General features: G+C 57.4%; 1 protein-coding gene across 7 annotated transcripts in view; it reads left to right on the top strand.

The window, feature by feature from the left end:
- The window catches only part of LOC138759111 (serine/threonine-protein kinase A-Raf-like), a 65702-nt gene extending 47295 nt beyond the window's left edge, over positions 1-18407 (top strand). For all 7 annotated transcript variants that reach the window (XM_069929043.1, XM_069929046.1, XM_069929042.1 and 4 more), the window contains 4 exons: positions 13185-13303; positions 14994-15125; positions 15940-16074; positions 17087-18407. In XM_069929043.1, coding sequence (XP_069785144.1) covers positions 13185-13303; positions 14994-15125; positions 15940-16074; positions 17087-17227 — 527 coding nt within the window. In that variant the 3' untranslated portion in view covers positions 17228-18407. The remainder of the gene's footprint in view (positions 1-13184; positions 13304-14993; positions 15126-15939; positions 16075-17086) is intronic.
- The last annotated feature ends 3363 nt before the right edge of the window (positions 18408-21770 follow it).

The following is a 21770-nucleotide window of genomic DNA, read 5'->3' as shown; positions in this document are numbered from 1 at the left end:
CTCGCTCCACCCCACAACTAATTGTCCACAGACATCTCACCTCTCCCCAACCCCAACTCCCTGTACCCAGACATCTCTCCTCACCCAACACCCACCCGAACTCCCTGTACCCAGACGTCTCTCCTCTCCCACGCCCCCAACTCCCTTCCCAGACACCTATCCTCTCCCCAACCCCAATTTCCTTTACCAAAATGTCTCTCTTCTCCCAACTACCTGTACCCAGACGCCTCCTTTCCCCACCCCCCAACTCCCTGTACCCAAACATCTCGCCTCTCCCCACGACCCAACTCCCTGTTCCCAGACATCTCTCCTCTCCCCACCCCACAACTCTCTGTACCCAGACGCCTCTCCTCTTCCCATGCACCCAACTCCCTGTACCCAGATGCCACTCCTCTCCCAATGCCCCCAACTCCATGTACCCAAACATCTCTCCCCACGCCCCCAACTCCCTGTTCCCAGACATCTCTCCTCTCCCCACCCCACAACTCTCTGTACCCAGACGCCTCTCCTCTTCCCACGCCCCCAACTCCCTGTACCCAGACGCCTCTCCTCTCCCAACACCCCCAACTCCCTGTACCCAGACGCCTCTCCTCACCCCTGACTCCCTCTACCTTGGTACAGGGAGTTGGAGTTGGGGAGAGGAGAGATGTCTGAATCCAGGGAGTTGGGCGGCTCGGGAGAGGAGAGATGTCTGGGTACAGGGAGTTGGGAGTGGGGAGAAGAGCGATGTCTGGGTACAGCGACTTGAGGTTGGGGAGATGAGAGAGACATTTGGGTAGAGGGAGTTGTGGGGTGGGGAGAGGAGAGGAGAGATGTATGAGAACAGGGAATTGGAGGGTGGGGAGAGGAGAGGCGTCTGAGTACAGGGAATTGGGAGTGGTGAGAAGAGAGACGTCTTGGTACAGGGAGATGCGGTTGGGGAGAGAGACGTCTGGGTACAGGGAGTTAGGGGGTTGGGAGAGGAGAGATGTCTGGGTACAGGAATTGGGGGGGCATGGGGAGACAAGAGATATCTGGGTACAGGGACTGGGGGGCCATGGGGAGAGGAGAGGCGTCTGTGTACAGGGAGGGGAGAGGAGGGTGGTCTGGATAGAGGGAGTTGCAGTGGGGAAAGGAGAGGGGTCTGGGTTCAGGTAGTTCGGATTGGGAGAGGAGAGATGTCTGGGTACAGGGAGTTGGGTGTGTGGGGAATGGTGAGGCATCTGGGTACAGGGAGTTGGGGTTGGGGAGAGGAGAGATGTCTGGGTACAGGGAGTTGGTGGAGAGGAGAGGCGTCTGGGTACAGGGAGTGGGGGTGAGAGGAGTCATGTCGGTACAGGGAGTGGGTTGTGGGTAGAGGAGCAGCGTCTGGGTACAGGGATTTAGGGGGATTGGGAGAGGAGAGATATCTGGGTACAGGGAGTTTGGGGGGGAGAGGAGACATGTCTGGGTACAGGGAGTGGGTGCGTGGGGAGAGGTGTGGCATCTGGGTACAGGGAGTGGGGGGAGAGGAGTGACGTCTGGGTGCAGGGAGTTGGGGGTGTTGGGAGAGCAGAGATGTCTGGGTACCGGGAGTTGGGGGAGAGGAGAGATGTCTGGGTACAGGGAGTAGGGGGGTGAAGAGGGGCGTCTGCGTACAGTGAGTTGGGGAGGTTGGGAAAGGAAAGATGTCTGAGTGCAGGGAGTGGATGGAGAGGAGGGGCGTCTGGGTACAGGGAGTAGGGGCGTGGCCCTGTACCCAGACGTGTCTCGTCTCCCCCCCAACTCCCTGTACCCAGACGTGTCACCTCTGCCGCCCACTCCCTGTACCCAGACATCTCTCCTTTCCCAACATCCCCAACTCCCTGTAGCCAGATGCTCTACATCTCCCCCCTACTCCCTGTACCCAGACCTCTCCTCTCCCCCAACTCCCTGTGCCCAGACGTCTCCTCTCCCCGAACTCCCTGTACCCAGATGTCTCCTCTCCCCCACTCCCCGAACCCAGATGCCTCTCCTCCCCACGCCCCCACTCCCTGTACCTTGACGTCTCCTCTCCCCCACTCCCTGAACCCAGATGCCTCTCCTCTCTCCAACCCCAACCCCTGTACTCAGACATCTCTCCTCTCCCCACGCCCCCAACTCCCTGTACCAAGATGTCTCTCTTTTCCCAACCCCCTGCACCCCGACGCTCCTTTCCCCACCCCCCAACCCCCTGTACCCAAACATCTCTCCTCTCCCAAGCCCCCCAACTCCCTGTACCCGGACGCCCCTCCTCTCACCCAACTCCCTGCACCCAGACATCTCTCCTCTCCCAACACCCCCAACTCCCTGCACCCAGTCGCCACTCCTCTCCCCCACTCCCTGAACACAGATGCCTCTCCTCTCTCCACCCCCAACCCCTGTACCCAGACATCTCTCCTCTCCCCACGCCCCCAACTCCCTGTACCCAGACGTGTCTCCTCTCCCCCCAACTCCCTGTACCCAGATGTGACTCCCCTCCCCCCACTCCCTGTACCCAGATGCCACTCCTCTGCCCCCACTCACTGTACCCAGATGCCTCTCCTCCCCACGCCCCCACTCTCTGTACCCGGACGTATCTCCTCTCCCTCTCCACTCCCTGTACTGACATCTCTTTTCACCCAACACCTCCCAACTCCCTGTAACCAGACATCTCTCCTCTCTCCACCCCAACTCACTGTACACATACACCTCTCCTCTCCCCTCAATCCTTGTACCCAGACACCCCTCCTCTCTCCCCCATTCCTTATAATCAGACGCCTCCCCTCTCTCCACGCCCCCACTCCCTGTAATTAGATATCACTCCTCTCTCCCCACTCCCTGTATCCACACATCTCTCCTCGCTTCACCCCACAAATCCCTGTCCACAGACTTCTCACCCTCCCAAACCCCAACTCCCTGTACCCAGACATCTCTCCTCACCCAACACACCCCCCAAATCACTGTACCCAGACGTCTCGCCTTGCCCCAACCCACAACTCCCTGTACCCAGACATCTCTCTTCACCTAACACCCCCGAACTCCCTGTACCCAGACGTCTCACCTCGCCCCAACCCACAACTCCCTGTACCCAGACATCTCTCCTCACCCAACACCCCCCAACTCCGTACCGAGACGTCACACCTTTCCCACACCTCCCACTCCCTGTACCCAGACGTGTCTCCTCTACCCCCTCTACTCCCTCCACCGACATTTCTCCTCTCCCAATACCCCCAACTCCCTGTACCCAGATGTCTCTCCTCTTCCCATTCCCAACTTCCTGTACCGATGTCTCTCTTCTCCCCATTCCCAAATCCCTGGACCAAGACGTCACTCTCCTCCCCATGCCCCCACTCCCTGTACCCAGACGTCTCCTCTAACCCCCCACTCCCTGTACCCAGACATCTCTCCTCTCCCAAACTCCCCCAACTAACTGTGCGCAGACGCCTCACTTCACCCACGCCCCCCACTCCCTGTACAAAGACATCTCTCCTCTTTCCCCCAATCCCTTTACCCAGACATCTCTCTTCTCTCCACTCCCAACTCCCTGCACCCAGACGCCACTCCTCTCCCCCCACTCCCTGAAACCAGATGCCTCTCCTCTCCCCACCCCCAAACCCTGTACCCAGACATCTCTCCTCTCCCCACGCCCCCCAACTCCCTGTACCCAGACGTGTCTCCTCTCCCCCCCAACTCCCTGTACCCAGATGTGTCTCCCCTCCCCCCACTCCCTGTACCCAGACATCTCTCCTTTCCCAACCTCCCCAACTCCCTGTACCCAGACGCCCCCTTCTCTCCCCGTACTCCCTGCACCCAGACACTCCTCCTCTCCCCACCATTCCTTATACTCAGACGCCTCATCTCTCCTCACGTCCCCACACCCTGTAATAAGACATCACTCCTCTCTCCCCACTCCCTGTATCCAGACATCTCTCCTCGCTCCACCCCACAACTAATTGTCCACAGACATCTCACCTCTCCCCAACCCCAACTCCCTGTACCCAGACATCTCTCCTCACCCAACACCCACCCGAACTCCCTGTACCCAGACGTCTCTCCTCTCCCACGCCCCCAACTCCCTTCCCAGACACCTATCCTCTCCCCAACCCCAATTTCCTTTACCAAAATGTCTCTCTTCTCCCAACTACCTGTACCCAGACGCCTCCTTTCCCCACCCCCCAACTCCCTGTACCCAAACATCTCGCCTCTCCCCACGACCCAACTCCCTGTTCCCAGACATCTCTCCTCTCCCCACCCCACAACTCTCTGTACCCAGACGCCTCTCCTCTTCCCATGCACCCAACTCCCTGTACCCAGATGCCACTCCTCTCCCAATGCCCCCAACTCCATGTACCCAAACATCTCTCCCCACGCCCCCAACTCCCTGTTCCCAGACATCTCTCCTCTCCCCACCCCACAACTCTCTGTACCCAGACGCCTCTCCTCTTCCCACGCCCCCAACTCCCTGTACCCAGACGCCTCTCCTCTCCCAACACCCCCAACTCCCTGTACCCAGACGCCTCTCCTCACCCCTGACTCCCTCTACCTTGGTACAGGGAGTTGGAGTTGGGGAGAGGAGAGATGTCTGAATCCAGGGAGTTGGGCGGCTCGGGAGAGGAGAGATGTCTGGGTACAGGGAGTTGGGAGTGGGGAGAAGAGCGATGTCTGGGTACAGCGACTTGAGGTTGGGGAGATGAGAGAGACATTTGGGTAGAGGGAGTTGTGGGGTGGGGAGAGGAGAGGAGAGATGTATGAGAACAGGGAATTGGAGGGTGGGGAGAGGAGAGGCGTCTGAGTACAGGGAATTGGGAGTGGTGAGAAGAGAGACGTCTTGGTACAGGGAGATGCGGTTGGGGAGAGAGACGTCTGGGTACAGGGAGTTAGGGGGTTGGGAGAGGAGAGATGTCTGGGTACAGGAATTGGGGGGGCATGGGGAGACAAGAGATATCTGGGTACAGGGACTGGGGGGCCATGGGGAGAGGAGAGGCGTCTGTGTACAGGGAGGGGAGAGGAGGGTGGTCTGGATAGAGGGAGTTGCAGTGGGGAAAGGAGAGGGGTCTGGGTTCAGGTAGTTCGGATTGGGAGAGGAGAGATGTCTGGGTACAGGGAGTTGGGTGTGTGGGGAATGGTGAGGCATCTGGGTACAGGGAGTTGGGGTTGGGGAGAGGAGAGATGTCTGGGTACAGGGAGTTGGTGGAGAGGAGAGGCGTCTGGGTACAGGGAGTGGGGGTGAGAGGAGTCATGTCGGTACAGGGAGTGGGTTGTGGGTAGAGGAGCAGCGTCTGGGTACAGGGATTTAGGGGGATTGGGAGAGGAGAGATATCTGGGTACAGGGAGTTGGGGGGGAGAGGAGACATGTCTGGGTACAGGGAGTGGGTGCGTGGGGAGAGGTGTGGCATCTGGGTACAGGGAGTGGGGGGAGAGGAGTGACGTCTGGGTGCAGGGAGTTGGGGGTGTTGGGAGAGCAGAGATGTCTGGGTACCGGGAGTTGGGGGAGAGGAGAGATGTCTGGGTACAGGGAGTAGGGGGGTGAAGAGGGGCGTCTACGTACAGTGAGTTGGGGAGGTTGGGAAAGGAAAGATGTCTGAGTGCAGGGAGTGGATGGAGAGGAGGGGCGTCTGGGTACAGGGAGTAGGGGCGTGGCCCTGTACCCAGACGTGTCTCGTCTCCCCCCCAACTCCCTGTACCCAGACGTGTCACCTCTGCCGCCCACTCCCTGTACCCAGACATCTCTCCTTTCCCAACATCCCCAACTCCCTGTAGCCAGATGCTCTACATCTCCCCCCTACTCCCTGTACCCAGACCTCTCCTCTCCCCCAACTCCCTGTGCCCAGACGTCTCCTCTCCCCGAACTCCCTGTACCCAGATGTCTCCTCTCCCCCACTCCCCGAACCCAGATGCCTCTCCTCCCCACGCCCCCACTCCCTGTACCTTGACGTCTCCTCTCCCCCACTCCCTGAACCCAGATGCCTCTCCTCTCTCCAACCCCAACCCCTGTACTCAGACATCTCTCCTCTCCCCACGCCCCCAACTCCCTGTACCAAGATGTCTCTCTTTTCCCAACCCCCTGCACCCCGACGCTCCTTTCCCCACCCCCCAACCCCCTGTACCCAAACATCTCTCCTCTCCCAAGCCCCCCAACTCCCTGTACCCGGACGCCCCTCCTCTCACCCAACTCCCTGCACCCAGACATCTCTCCTCTCCCAACACCCCCAACTCCCTGCACCCAGTCGCCACTCCTCTCCCCCACTCCCTGAACACAGATGCCTCTCCTCTCTCCACCCCCAACCCCTGTACCCAGACATCTCTCCTCTCCCCACGCCCCCAACTCCCTGTACCCAGACGTGTCTCCTCTCCCCCCAACTCCCTGTACCCAGATGTGACTCCCCTCCCCCCACTCCCTGTACCCAGACATCTCTCCTTTCCCAACCTCCCCAACTCCCTGTACCCAGACATTTCTCCTCTCCCCAACTCCCTTTACCCAGACACCCCTCCTCTCCCCCCATTCCTTATACTCAGACGCCTCATCTCTCCTCACTCCCCCACTCCCTGTTATAAGACATCACTCCTCTCTACCCACTCCCTGTATCCAGACATATCTCCTCGCTCCATCCCACAACTCCCTGTCCACAGACATCTCAACTCTTCCCAACCCCAACTCCCTGTACCCAGACATCTCTCCTCACCCAACACCCACCCCAACTCCCTGTACCCAGACGTCTCTCCTCTCCCCACGGACCCCAACTCCGTTCCCAGACACCTCTCATCTCCCCAACCCCAATTTCCTGTACCAAAATGTCTCTCTTCTCCCAACTCCCTGTACCCAGACGCCTCCTTTCCCCACACCCCAACTCCCTGTTCCCAAACATCTCTCCTCTCCCCACGCCCCAACTCCCTGTTCCCAGACATCTCTCCTCTACCCACCCCACAACTCTCTGTACCCAGACGCCTCTCCTCTCCCCACGCCCCCAACTCCCTGTACCCAGACGCCTTTCCTCTCCCAATGCCCCCCAACTCCCTGTACCCAGACGCCTCTCCTCACCCCTGACTCCCTCTATTTTGGTACAGGGAGTTGGAGTTGGGGAGAGGAGAGATGTCTGAATACAGGGAGTTGTGGAGCTCGGGAGAGGAGAGATGTCTGGGTACAGGGAGTTTGTAGTGGGGAGAAGAGCGATGTCTGGGTACAAGGACTTGGGGTTGGGGAGATGTGAGAGACATTTGGGTCGAGGGAGTTGTGGGGTGGGGAGAGGAGGGGAGAGATGTCTGAGGACAGGGAGTTGGGAGTGGGGAGAAGAGAGACGTCTTGGTACAGGGAGATGCGGTTGGGAAGAGAGATGTCTGGGGACAGGGAGTTAGGGGGTTGGGAGAGGAGAGATATCTGGGTAGAGGGACTGGGGGGGCATGGGGAGAGAAGAGATATCTGGGTACAGGGTCTGGGGGGGCATGGGAAGAGGTGAGGCGTATGTGTACAGGGAGAGGAGAGGAGGGTGGTCTGGATACAGGGAGTTGGGTGTGTGGGGAATGGTGAGGCATCTGGGCACAGGGAGTTGGGGTTGGGGAGTGGAGAGATGTCTGGGTACAGGGAGTTGGGGGAGAGAAGAGACATCTGGGTACAGGGAGTGGGGTGAGAGATGACAGGCGTGTGGGTACAGGGAGTCGGGGAAAAGAGGCGTCTGGGTACAGGGAGTTGGGAGTGGGGCGTTGTCTGGGTACAGGGAGTTGCAGGGAGAGGAGAGATGTCTTGGTACAGGGAGTGGGGTGAGAGGAGTTATGTCGGTACAGGGAGTGGGGGTGTGGGGAGAGGAGCGTCGTCTGGGTACAGGGAGTTAGGGGGATTGAGAGAGGAGAGATGTCTGGGTGCAGAGAGTGGGGTGGGAGAGGAGACATGTCTGGGTATAGGGAGTGGGGGTGTGGGGAGAGGAGAGGCATCTGGGTACAGGGAGTGGGTGGAGAGGAGTGACGTCTGGGTGCAGGGAGTTGGGGGTGTTGGGAGAGGAGAGATGTCAGTACAGGGAGTTGGGGGAGAGGAGAGATGTCTGGGTACAGGGAGTAGGGGAAGAGGAGGGGCGTCTGGGTACAGGGAGTTGGGGTGGTTGGGAAAGGAGAGATTTCTTGGTGCAGGGAGTTTGGGGTGTTTGGAGAGGAGAGATGTCTGGGTACAGGGAGTTGGGGAGAGTGAGGAGAAGAGAGATGTCTGGGTACAGGGAGTAGAGGGGAGTGGAGACACTTCTGGGTACAGGGAGTTGGCGAGGTTGGGAAAGGAGAGATGTCTGGGTACAGGGCCACGCCCCCACTCCCTGTGATAAGACATCACTCCTCTCTCCCCACTCTCAGTATCCAGACATCTCTCCTCACTCCACCCCACAACACCCTGTCCACAGACATCTCACCTCTCCCCAACCCCAATTCCCTGTACCCAGACATCTCTCCTCACCCAACACCATCCCCAACTCCCTGTAACCAGACGTCTCACCTCGCCCCAACCCACAACTCCCTGTACCCAGACATCTCTCCACACCCAACACCCCCCCAACTCCCTGTACCCAGACGCCCCCTTCTCTTCCCGTACTCCCTGTACCCAGACATCTCTCCTCTCCCCCAACTCCCTGTACCCTGTCATCTCTCCTCTCCCAACACCCCCAACTCCCTGCACCCAGATGCCACTCCTCTCCCAGCACTCCCTGTACCCAGATGCCTCTCTTCTCCCCACTCCCAACTCCCTGTACCCGGACATCTATCCTCTCCCCACGCCCCCAACTCCCTGTACCCAGACGTGTCACCTCTGCCGCCCACTCCCTGTACCCAGACATCTCTCCTTTTCCAACCTCCCCAATTCCCTGTACCCAGACGCCCCTCCTCTCCCCCCTACTCCCTGCACCAAAACCTCTCCTCTCCCCCAACTCCCTGTACCCAGACGTCTCCTCTCCCCCACTCCCTGTACCCAGATGTCTCCTCTCCCCCCACTTCCTGTACCCAGACATCTCTCCTCTCTCTAGCCCACAATTCCCTGTACCCAGACATCTCTCCTCTCCCGAGTCCCCCAACTCGCTGTATTCAGACATCCCAATTCCCTGTACCAAGTGGGGGGGGGAGAGAGGAGAGGCGTGTGGGTAGAGGGACTCGGGGGTGAGGAGAGGCGTGTGGGTAGAGGGACTCGGGGGTGAGGAGAGGCGTGTGGGTACAGGGAGTTGGGAGTGGGGAGAAGAGAGATGTCTGGGTACAGGGAGTGGCGGGGAGAGGAGAGATGTCTTGGTCCAGGGAGTGGGAGGCGTGGGGTGAGTTGAAGCGTCTGGGTACAGGGAGTTGGGAGTGGGGAGAAGAGAGATGTCTGGGTACAGGGAGTGGCGGGGAGAGGAGAGATGTCTTGGTCCAGGGAGTGGGGGGTGTGGGGTGAGTTGAAGCTTCTGGGTACAGGGCGTTGGGAGTGGGGAGAGGAGACCTTTCCGTACAGGGAGTTGGCGGGTTGGGAGAGGAGAGATGTCTGGGAACAGGGTGTGGGGGGGAGAGGAGACTTGTCAGTACAGGGAGTGGGGGTGTGGGGAGTGGAGAGGCCTCTGGGTACAGGGAGTGGGGGCGTGACCCTGTACCCAGACATCTCTCCTTTCCCAACCTCACCAACTCCCTGTACCCAGAAGTGTCTCCTCTCCCCCCTACTCCCTGTACCAAGACATCTCTCCTCTCCCCAACTCCCAGCACCCTGACGCCTCTCCTCTCCCCACACCCCCACTCCCTGTACTGACAAGTCTCCTCTCCCCCCTACTCCCTGTACCAAGACATCTCTCCTCTCCCCAACTCCCAGTACCCAGACGCCTCTCCTCTCCCCACACCCCCACTCCCTGTACTGACAAGTCTCCTCTCCCCCCCTCTCCCTGTTCCCAGACATCTCTCCTCTCCCAACCCGCCAACTCCCTGTACGGAGACGTCTCCTCTCCCCACTCCCAACTCCCTGTACCCAGATGCTTCAACTCATCCCACGCCCGCCACTCCCTGTACCCAGACATCTCTCTTCTCCCCACTCCAAACTCCCTGTACCCAGACGCTTCAACTCACCCCACGCCCCCCACTCCTTGGACCAAGACATCTCTCCTCTCCCCGTCACTCCCTGTACCCAGACATCTCTCTTCTCCCCACTCCCAACTCCCTGTACCGACACGCCTCTCCTCACCCCCGACTCCCTGTTCCCAGACATCTCTCCACTCCCAACCCCCTGTCCCCAGACGCCTCTCCTCTCCCCAACCGCATCTCCCTGTACCAAGACGTCTCTCTTCTCCCCACTCCCAACTCCCTGTCCTAGACATCTCTCCTCTCCCCACGCCCCCAACTCCGTTCCCAGACACCTCTCCTCTCCCCAACCCCAATTTCCTGTACCAAAATGTCTCTTCTCCCAACTCCCTGTACCCAGACGCCTCCTTTCCCCACTCCCCAACTCCCTGTACCCAAACATCTCTCCTCTCCCCACGCCCCCAACTCCCTGTTCCCAGACATCTCTCCTCTCCCCACCCCACAACTCTCTGTAACCAGACGCTTCTCCTCTCCCCACGCCCCCAACCTGTACCCAGACGCCTCTCCTCTCCCAATGCCCCCAACTCCCTGTACCCAGACGCCTCTCCTCAACCCTGACTCCCTCTACCTTGGTACAGGGAGTTGGAGTTGGGGAGAGGAGAGATGTGTGAATACAGGGAGTTGGGGGGCTCGAGAGAGGAGAGATGTCTGGGTACAGGGAGTTGGGAGTGGGGAGAAGAGCGATGTCTGGGTACAGGGACTTGGGGTTGGGGAGATTAGAGAGACATTTGGGTAGAGGGAGTTGTGGGGTGGGGAGAGGAGAGGAGAGATGTCTGAGAACAGGGAATTGGGTGGGGAGAGGAGAGGCGTCTGAGTACAGGGAGTTGGGAGTGGGGAGAAGATTGACGTCTTGGTACATGGAGATGCGGTTGGGGAGAGAGATGTCTGGGGACAGGGAGTTAGGGGGTTGGGAGAGGAGGAATGTCTGGGTACAGGAACTGGGGGGGCATTGGGAGAGAAGAGATGTCTGGGTACGGACTGGGGGGGCATGGGGAGAGGAGAGGCATCTGTATACAGGGAGGGGAGAGGAGGGTCGTCTGGATACAGGGAGTTGGAGTGGGGAAAGGAGAGATGTCTGGGTACAGGGAGTTGGGTGTGTGGGGAATGGTGAGGCATCTTGGTACAGGGAGTTTGGAGTGGGGAGAGGAGACGTCTCCGAACAGGGAGTTAGGGGGATTGGGAGAGGAGAGATGTCTGGGTACAGGGAGTGCGGGGGTAGAGGATACATGTCTGGGTACAGGGAGTAGGGGCGTGGGGAGAGGAGAGGCATCTGGGTACAGGGAGTGGGGGGAGAGGTGTGACGTCTGGGTGCAGGGAGTTGGTGTTGGGAGAGGAGAGATGTTTGGGTACAGGGAGTTGGGGGAGAGGTGAGATGTCTGGGTACAGGGAGTAGGGGGAAGAGGAGGGGCATCTGGGTACAGGGAGTTGGGGAGGTTGGGAAAGGAGCGATGTCTGGGTACAGGGAGTGGGGGGGAGAGGAGATACGTCTGGGTACAGGGCCACGCCACCACTCCATGTACCCAGACGTGTCACCTCTGCCGTCCACTCCCTGTACAAAGACATCTCTCCTCTTCCCCCCACTCCCTTTACCCAGACATCTCTCTTCTCTCCACTCCCAACTCCCTGTACCCAGACGCCTCTCCTCTCCCCCGACTCCCTGTACCCACACGCCTCTCCTCTCTCCCCCACTCCTTTTACCCAGACATCTCTCTTCTCTCCACTCCCAACTCCCTGTACCCAGACGCCACTCCTCTCCCCGCACACCCTGTACCCAGATGCCTCTCCTCTCCCCACCCCCAACCCCTGTACCCAGACATCTCTCCTCCTCACGCCCCCAACTCCCTGTACCCAGACATGTCTCCTCTCCCCCCACTCCCTGTACCCAGACATCTCTCCTTTCCCAACATCCCCAACTCCCTGTACCCAGACGCCCCCTTCTCTCCCCAGACATCTCTCCTCTTTCAACCCCCCTAACTCCCTGTACCCAGGTGCCTCACCTCACCCCACGCCCCCCACTCCCTGTACCAAGACATCTCTCCTCTCCCCTCTACTCCCTGTACCCAGACATCTCTCTTCTCCCCAATCCCTGTACCCAGACGCCTCTTCTCTCCCCCAACTCCATGTACCCACACGCCTCTCCTCTCTTCCCCCACTCACCGTACCCAGATGTCTCTCCTCTCCCCAACTCCCTGTACCCAAACATCTCTCCTCTCACCAACCCCAACTCCCTGTTCAAGATGTCTTTCTCCCAACTCCCTGTACCCAAACGCCCTCTTTCCCCACCTCCCAACTCCCTGTACCCAGACATCTCTCCCAAGCCCTCCAACTCCCTGTATCAGACGTCTCTCCTCTTCCCGCCCCCCAATTCCCTGTACCGATGACTCACCTCTCCCAACCCCCCAACTCCTTGTACCCAGACCTCTCCTCTTCTCCTTTCCTCACCTCCTAACCTACTGTACACAGACGTCTCTTCTCTCCATCCCCCAACTGCCTGTCCCCAGATGTCTCTCCACTCACCCCCAACTCCCTGTACCCATACTTCTCTCCTTCCCACCCCCATTCCACCATACCTCTTCCCCTAGCAGAGATAGGCAGGGGAATGTGGGGAGTGGGAAGAGTAGATGGAAGAGGGTGGGGAAAGCACAGCGTGTGGAGAGGGCAGGAGGGGAGAATGTTGGAGGAGGATGGGGAGGTGGGGAGACGGGAGGGAGGGGGAGGAGAGTTGGGGAGATGGGTAGGAGGAGGAGGAGGATGGGAGAGGGGGATGTGTGAGTGTAAAGGGATGGGATGGGAGGTGTTGGAGGTGGAAGGGGAAGAGGGAGGACGGGGAGGGTTAGAATATGAAGGTAGAGTAGAAGGGGAAGGAGACCGGAGAGGGAGGAGAAAAGGAATGGAGGACCAGAGAGGGGGTTTGAATGGAGTGGGAAGGGGGAAGGGGAGGATTTAGATGGAAGAGGGTGGGGTAGGGGAGACAGGAGGGGATGGGAGACAGGAATGACAGGGAGTGGAGATGGAGATAGAAGGAGGAGTTAGGGGGAGAGAGTGAAGGAGACGATTGCGTAGTATGGGCAAGGATGAGGTGGGGAGGAAGAGGATGGGGGGAAGGGAGGGGTGGGATGAAGGGGCCTTGCTGGTCCCAGAACTGTTTCCTTTACCCCCACCCCCAGACATCTTCTTGCACGAGGGGCTAACGGTGAAGATTGGTGACTTTGGCCTGGCAACAGTGAAATCGCGGTGGAGTGGATCCCAGCAGGTGGAGCAGCCCAGTGGTTCCATCCTGTGGATGGTGAGTGAGGGGATGGAGGGGACCACGGGTCCAGGTAACATCCTGGCCCCATCCCCGTCCCCACTCCCCGTCCCTGTCCCTACTTCCCGACCCATTTCCACTTACCACCCCCATTCCCCATCCCCGTTCCTACTCCCCATCCTCACTCCCTGTCCCCGTTCCCACTCCCACTCCATGTCCCCGTCACCACTCCCCATCCCCAACTCTACTCCCAGTCCCCATCCCTCTTCTGACTTCCTCTCCCTGTCCCCACTCCCACTCCCCATCCCTGACCCTGTTGCCACTCCATGTCCCTGTTGCCACTCCCTGTCCCTGTTCCCACTCCCCGTCCCCATCCCCACTCCCACTCCCATCCCCACTCCCACTATCTCTCCTCACTCTCCATCCTCTCTTCCCATACCCACACCCACACACCATCCCCAAACCCACTCTCACTCCCTGGCTCCACTACCCGTCCCCACTCCCACTCCCCGTCCTCACTCCCTGTCCACACTCCCCGTTCCCATCCCCACTCTCCATCCACGTCCCCACTCACACTCCTAATCCCCACTCCCCGTCCATGTCCCCACTCCCCGTCCATGTCCCCACTCCCACTCCCCGTCCATGTCCCCACTCCCACTTCATGTCCCCATTCCCTCTCCCTCTCCCTCTCCCATCCCCATCCACACTCCTCATCCTCGCACCCATTCCCCTTCCCCATCTCCACATCCCATCCCCTCTCTCCCTCCCCATCACCACTCCCACTCCCTGTCCCCACTCCCCACTCACCGTTCCCACTCCCCATCCCCACACCCCATCCCTGTTCCCACTCTCCATCCACATCCCCATTCCCATTCCCTGTCCTTGACCCCAATCCCCGTCCCCATCCTCACTTCCCATCCCCACACCCTGTCCCCTTCCCCGTCCCTACTCCCCATCCCCACCCCCACTCCCCGTCCTTGTTCCCACTCCCCGTCCCCACACCCACTCCCTGTCCCCATCCACTCTCCCCTTCCCCGTCCCCACTCACCGTCCTCATCCCGACTCCCTATCCCAGCTCCTCATCCCCACTGTCTGTCCCCATCCTCATCCTCACTCCCCATCACCACCCCCACTCTCCGACCCTGTCCCCCTCCCCATCCTCGCTCCCACTCCCCGTCCCCACTGCTACATCCTACCCACTCCCTCTGCACTTCCCCGTCCCCTCTCCCCTTCCCCGTCCCCACTCATCGTCCTTGTCCCCACTCCCCATCCTCTCTCTCCATCCCAGCTCCCCATCCCCACTCCCTGTCCCCGTCCCCACTCAAACTCCCCGTCCCCGTCCGGGGAGTGTATGGCAGGGAGACAGGATTGCCAGGGAGTTTATGGGTGGGTGATGGGGTTGCTAGGGAGTGTACGGGGGAAGACGGGGTCCTGGTGAATTTCTGGGGAGAGAGACAAGGTCCTAGAGAGTATAGGGGTGAGATATGAGATGGTGTCCCAAGGAGGGGGGTGGGAGACATGTTCCCAGGGAGAGTACAGTTGTGTAGACTGCATCTTGGGGAGTGTACAGGGTAGGAAACAAGGTCCCAGGGAGTGTACAGGAGTTAGACAGGGTCTTGGGGAGTGTTCGGTGGGTGGAGTGGAGAGGGGCTCCCAGGGCACAGTCAGTTATCATTGTGTACATTGCCCCACACCCACCCAGCCCGCTCTTCATGCACTTGTCTCCCAGGCCCCGGAGGTTATCCGAATGCAGGACAACAACCCCTACAGCTTCCAGTCCGACGTCTATTCCTACGGAATTGTGCTCTACGAGATCATGTCTGGCACCCTGCCCTATTCCCACATCAACAACCGGGACCAGGTACCTCAGCTTACCAGGAACAGAGGAAGGCATCCGGGAACGGAATGGAGGGAAAAGGGAAACTGCAGGTGCAGACCGGAGGTGGGGGGGGGGTGCAACGGAGAACGGTAGCAACGGCTGGAGTGAAGGGGGAACCTGCTGCAGGGAGTGACTGGTGGAAGTAGAAACGTGGAAGGATGGACCAGTCGGAAGGGGGAACCTGAGAAACGGCAGACCGGGGGGAGGGAAAGGAGAACATGGAGGGACGGACCATGGAGAGGGGAAACCAGCAGGAATGGACCGCGGAGGGGGGAAACTGCAGGGATGAACCAGTGGAATTGGGAACAGCAGGGAAGGACTGTGGAGGGGATATCCTTCAGGGACGGACGTGGGAGAGGTGGACCGGGAAGAGGGGGAAACAGCAGGGATGGACCAAGGAGGGGGGAACCTGCAGGGATGGACCAGGGAGAGAGAACCAGCAGGAATGGACCGTGGAGAGGGAGAACCAGCAGGGGTGGATGAGGGGGAAATTGCAGGGACAGACGAGGGTGGGGTAGAGGGATGGGAATTGGGGAATGTGGTGGGGGTGGGAGGGAATGGAGGGGGTGAGGGTAGGGAGGGAGAGGAGGGGGTGTGCAGGAGGGGAGGGGGTTGGTGAGAGAAGGATGCGGAATGGTGCGGGCAGATTGGATGGGGAGGGGAGTAGTTTGAGCTGGGGTGGGGAGGGAGGGGAGGGAATGTTGAATGGTAGCAGCCACTGTACCTTCCTCTCCTCACCCCCTTCCCCCCCTCCAACACCTTTTCCTTCCCTCTCCTCCTCCTTTATCCCTTCCAGATCATCTTCATGGTGGGCCGGGGTTACCTCAGCCCCGACCTCAGCAAGGTCCACAGCACCTGTCCCAAGGCCATGAAGCGGCTCATCGCTGATTGTACCAAGGTCAAACGCGAAGAAAGGCCCCTCTTCATACAGGTGAGGGGAGTGTTGTAGGACAGGAACCTGGGGTACAGGGGCATTGTTCCCTGATGGTGGGGACACAAGGGGGTGGGGAGTGTTGTAGAACAGAAACCTGGGGGTATAGGGACATTGTTCCCTGACAGTGGGGACACAGGTGGACAGGGGGTGGAGGTGTTGTAGAACAGAAACCTGGGGGTACAGGGGCATTGTTCCCTGACAGTGGGGACACAGGTAGATAGGGGGTGGGGAGTGTTGTAGAACAGAGAGACCTGGGGGGGGGGGTTTACAGGGACATTGTTCCCTGACAGTGGGACACAGGCAGATGAGGGTTGGGAAGACCTGGGTTGTGGATCTCCAGGGTCTGAGTCTCAATCCTGATGGTGCATGTTGAAGGTGAGATGGGGAAGATTTGAAGGGGAATTTATTTCACATTAAATTGGACCCCTACCCTACCATACACAGAATTATGAGCTTATGGATCGAGGTGTCAGAGGAACAGGTCAAGGTGGGGCTCAGTTGGATGGGAACAGGGAAAAGGAGAAATGTCATACAGGGAGGTCTGTCGGTGACTCTGGGGGGGTTGAAGAGGCAGGGAGGGGTGTTGGGGACAGGAGGGGGTTAGAGAGATAGGGGTGCAGGAGAACGGAGGGTGTTACAGAGTTAGGGAGGGGTGTAGAGGATGAGGGGGTTACAGAGACAGGGAAGGCTATAGGTGACTACAGGGGGTTACAGAGACAGGGAAGGCTGTAGGTGACTACAGGGGGTTACAGAGGCGGGGAAGGGTGTAGGGGACTGGAGGGGGTTGGAGAGATAGGAAGGTGTGTAGGGGAACAGAGGGCTTACGGAGAGAGGTGTAGCGGACTGGAGGGGTTACAGAGACAGGGAGGAGTGTAGGGGACTGGAGAGGGTTACAGTGACAGTGAGGGGAGTAGGATACTGAAAGGGTTTACAGAGACAGGGAGGGGTCTCAGCGACCAGTTGGCTTTGATCACATGGATGTAACCCTACCCTCATTTCCCCCACACAGATACTGGCCTCCATCGAGATGGTGCAGTGGTCCCTGCCGAAGATCGAACGCAGCGCCTCTGAGCCCTCCCTCCACCGGGCAGTTCAGTCAGACGATGTGAACCCCTTCCTGCTCACCACCTCTCGCCTTGTGCCTTGCTAACCGCTCCCCCATCTCTTCCCTTCCATGCCATTCCCATCGTCTTCTCCACTGGAGGAGCTTCACCTATGGCCCCTCCTCCTCTTTGAGGGTCTTCAGATCAGACCCCTGACCCCAGGAGGACCTTCCATGCTGGTCCCCTCTCCTCTCTTAAAATTTGGACTCTTGCTCCAGAGGCACTTTGTACCTGGCCCCTCACTCTCAGAGACCATTCATCTCTGGTCCCTAACTCTTCGAGATGCTTCATGTCTTGCCCCTTGCTCAGGTGGCTCTGTATCTGGCCCTTCGCTCCAGGAGGTTCTGTACCTGGCCCCTTACTCCAGGATGTGCTTCGTCCCTTGCTCCAAGAGGCGCTTCGTTCCTGGCCCCTCGCTCCAGGATGCGCTTTGTGCCTGGCCCCTACTCCGGGGGCACTTTGTGCCTGTCCCCTCACTGCAGGAGGGGCTTTGTGTCTACCCCCTTCATTCCTGCCCCCTTGCTGCAGGTTTTTCTTTGTGCCTTGCCCCTCGCTCCAGGGGGGCGCTTTGTGCCTTGCCCCTCGCTCCAGGGACGCTTTGTGTCTTGCCCCTCGCTCCAGGGGCAGGGGGTGTTTCGTGCTTTGCCCCTCGCTCCAGGGGGCGCTTCGTGCCTTGCCCCTTGCTCCAAGGGACACTGTCTGGCTCCTCACTCCAGGGAGCACCGTGTCTGGCCCCTCGCTCTCGGGAGCACCGTTGGGCTCCTCACTCCAGGGAGCACCATATCTGGCCCCTCGTTCCAGGGGCACTTTATGCCTTGCCCTCGTTCTGGGGGTGTTTCGTGCCTTGCCCCTCCCTCAGTAAGCTCACTCCTCTCCATACCCACCACCACGAGGTGTGCAGACCTTTGTCCCCCACAGTTCCAGCCAGAGACATGTCACTACCCTCTCTCCCCCACCGAGAGAAGTGGGGGAGTTCATACGGGGGCTGATGCTGGTGCCTTGTGACGGGGACAGGTCAATATACTGGGAGGGGGCAGAGCTGTGGAGAGTCTCGTCCCCATCCCTCCCCCACGCTGCAGTGCTGGTCCATGACAGGAGGGGTGAAATCTGCACCCCCCCACCCCCAGCAGATGGTCACTGCACACAGACTGCCCCAGTCACGGACTGCGTCGGACTCAATGCCCCACCAGCCTGAGAAGTCCACATTAAACATGATTTTACAGTTCACTCAGTGTGTCAGTGTGTGTGTGTGAGAGAGACAAGAGGGAGAGTGAGGGAGTAAAGGGGAGAGAGGGAAGGGGAGAGTGAGGGGGAAATGGGAGAGGGAGAAGGAAAGGGGAGGGGGAAGAGAGAGTGGGAGAGGGGAAGGGAAGTGAGGGGAAAGGGAAGAGAGAGGGCAAAGGGGAGAGGGGGAAGGGAAGGAGGAGGGGAAGGAAAGGGAAGGGAGAGAGGGGACAGGGAAGGAAGAGGGTAAGGGAAGGGGAGAGGGGAAGGGGAGAGGGGAAAGGGAAGGGGAGAGGGGAAAGGGAAGGGGAGAGGGGAATGGGGAGAGGGGAAGTGGGAAGGGGGAGTGGGGAAATTAAATGAAAAGATGGGAAGGGGAAAGGAGGAACAGAAGGGAGAGGGGGAAGGTGAAAAGGGAAGGGGAGAGAGTACTGGTGGGGACGTCTGTCACTAACAACCATAGAATGCTTCAGCACAATTAAAAAGGCCATTCAGCCCCTCTCGTCTGTGCTGACCATCATCTCCCTAGTCCCACTGACCTGCTCCCATTCCATAACCCTCCAGGCCTCTTCCACCCATGTATCGATCCAACTTATTATATTTTATTTAATCAACACATGTAAGATCAAATAGCAACAGGGAGAATAATCTAGGAAGTTACATAATAATTGCTAACAAATATATGCTGAAACTATATATATAAAAAGTTAAAAAAACTGAAACCCCATCCCAATCCATTAATTAATTAATTAATTAGGATTGCATCAGGTGACACTCAGAAATTTCAAAAACCTCACAAAATCATAATTTTATTTATTCAGGGAAAACTTCATTGAACAGGAAAAATATAAAAGTAAATATGAATTTTATAACTTTATAAATCTAGCACATGGACATCAAATTTGAAAAAAATAATGAGTATTTATTCCTCAAATAATACGTAATTTTTCTCTAATGGAATGTAACAGAATTTCAGTTTGCCACCTCTCTAAATTTAATGAGACATCAGATTTCCATGTTGCAGCCACACATTTCCTTCCTATTACTAAAGCCAACTTAAATTTCAATTCAGAATCTGATAATGACGATTCAGGGGTGACACTTTCAAAATTACCTACGAAAAAATAATCCAGGGTTTAAAGGAAAATCCACCCCCATTGTCCAAGTTTATGAATAGAAATCCAAAAAGTATTAATCTTTATACAAGACCATGTGGAATGAAAAAAAGTTAGAATTTCTAATCCACATCTAAAACATTGATCTGATAAATTTGGTTTCTGTCTATTTAATTTCTGAGGAGTATTATACAATTGATGTAAAAAAATTATAATGAAGTCATCTATAATCGTACATTAATAGTATTTGTCATAACTTCTGTACACAAATTTTGCCATTCTTTGCTGATATCTAAACCTCATTCCCATTTTTATTTTGAATTGAACAAACCTATTTTAGCCATCTGTTTTTGCAATGATATATATACAGTTGAAATAAACTTTTTAATCATTCCATCAACCATAATTAGTTCCAAATTTGATGTCTTTTAAAATCAGTCTACTCCTAATTTCTCTCTTCAATAACTGATAATATTATATTTAACCATTAACTGATCAAAAGACATCAATCTATTATTATCATCATAACAGTCTCCCAATTTGGAAATTCCCTTATATTAAAAATGAATTATCCCTTTAAAAAATTGAGAGAGAATTGATAAATGGTGAACAGAACTGGTGGTAATGGGTCTATCATTGTATAACACCTGGGTACTGTACTGGTGGGGACGGGTCTGTCACTGTGTAACGGGTACAGTACTGGTGGGGACGGGTCTGTCACTGTGTAACGGGTACAGTACTGGTGGGGATGGGTCTATCACTATAACACTGGGGTAAGGTAATGGTGGGGACAGGTCTGTCACTGTAACATTGTGGGACAGTACTGGTGGGGACGGGTCTGTCACTGTGTAATGGGTACAGTACTGGTGGGGAAGGGTCTGTCACTGTGTAACGGGTACAGTACTGGTGGGGAAGGGTCTGTCACTGTGTAATGGGTACAGTACTGGTGGGGACGGGTCTGTCACTGTGTAACGGGTACAGTACTGGTGGGGAAGGGTCTGTCACTGTGTAACGGGTACAGTACTGGTGGGGACGGGTCTGTCACTGTGTAACGAGTACAGTACTGGTGGGGACGAGTCTATCACTGTATAACACTGGGGTAAGGTAATGGTGGGGACAGGTCTGTCACTGTAACATTGTGGGACAGTACTGGTGGGGACGGGTCTGTCACTGTGTAATGGGTACAGTACTGGTGGGGAAGGGTCTGTCACTGTGTAACGGGTACAGTACTGGTGGGGAAGGGTCTGTCACTGTGTAACGGGTACAGTACTGGTGGGGACGTGTCTGTCACTGTGTAACGGGTACAGTACCGGTGGGGACGAGTCTATCACTGTATAACACTGGGGTAAGGTAATGGTGGGGACAGGTCTGTCACTGTAACATTGGGGGACAGTACTGGTGGGAATGGGTTTGTCACTGTATAACACTGGGGTTAGGTAATGGTGGGGATGGGTCTGTCACTGTGTAATGGGTACAGTACTGGTGGGGAAGGGTCTGTCACTGTGTAACGGGTACAGTACTGGTGGGGAAGGGTCTGTCACTGTGTAACACTGGGGTAAGGTAATGGTGGGGACAGGTCTGTCACTGTAACATTGTGGGACAGTACTGGTGGGGACGGGTCTGTCACTGTGTAATGGGTACAGTACTGGTGGGGAAGGGTCTGTCACTGTGTAACGGGTACAGTACTGGTGGGGAAGGGTCTGTCACTGTGTAACGGGTACAGTACTGGTGGGGACGTGTCTGTCACTGTGTAATGGGTACAGTACCGGTGGGGACGAGTCTATCACTGTATAACACTGGGGTAAGGTAATGGTGGGGACAGGTCTGTCACTGTAACATTGGGGGACAGTACTGGTGGGAATGGGTTTGTCACTGTATAACACTGGGGTTAGGTAATGGTGGGGATGGGTCTGTCACTGTATAACTGGGGTATAGTACTGGTGGGGACGGATTTGTTACTGTGTTCCTCACAGATTCCCACCCTGACCCCCTCACCCCTCTCCCCTACCTCATCTCCCTCACACGTCCCCACCCTGACCCCTCACCTCACTCCACTCATCTGCCTCACACATCCCCACCCTGACCCCTCACCCCTCTGCCTTAATCTCCCTCATACAGCCCCACCCTGACCCTTTCACCCCTCTCCCCCCCCCCCCCCCCCCCCCCCCCCCCCCATCTCCCTCACACATCTCCCTGCCACTGCCTTTGGGCATCTGCTGCCACGGGAAGGTTTGTCTGTGCCATTCGGCCC

Source organism: Narcine bancroftii, chromosome 3 (genome assembly GCF_036971445.1).
Source record: "Narcine bancroftii isolate sNarBan1 chromosome 3, sNarBan1.hap1, whole genome shotgun sequence".
NCBI lineage: Eukaryota > Metazoa > Chordata > Chondrichthyes > Torpediniformes > Narcinidae > Narcine > Narcine bancroftii.
Note: the sequence above shows the minus strand (reverse complement) of the source record. Positions and strands in the feature narration are given on the sequence as shown.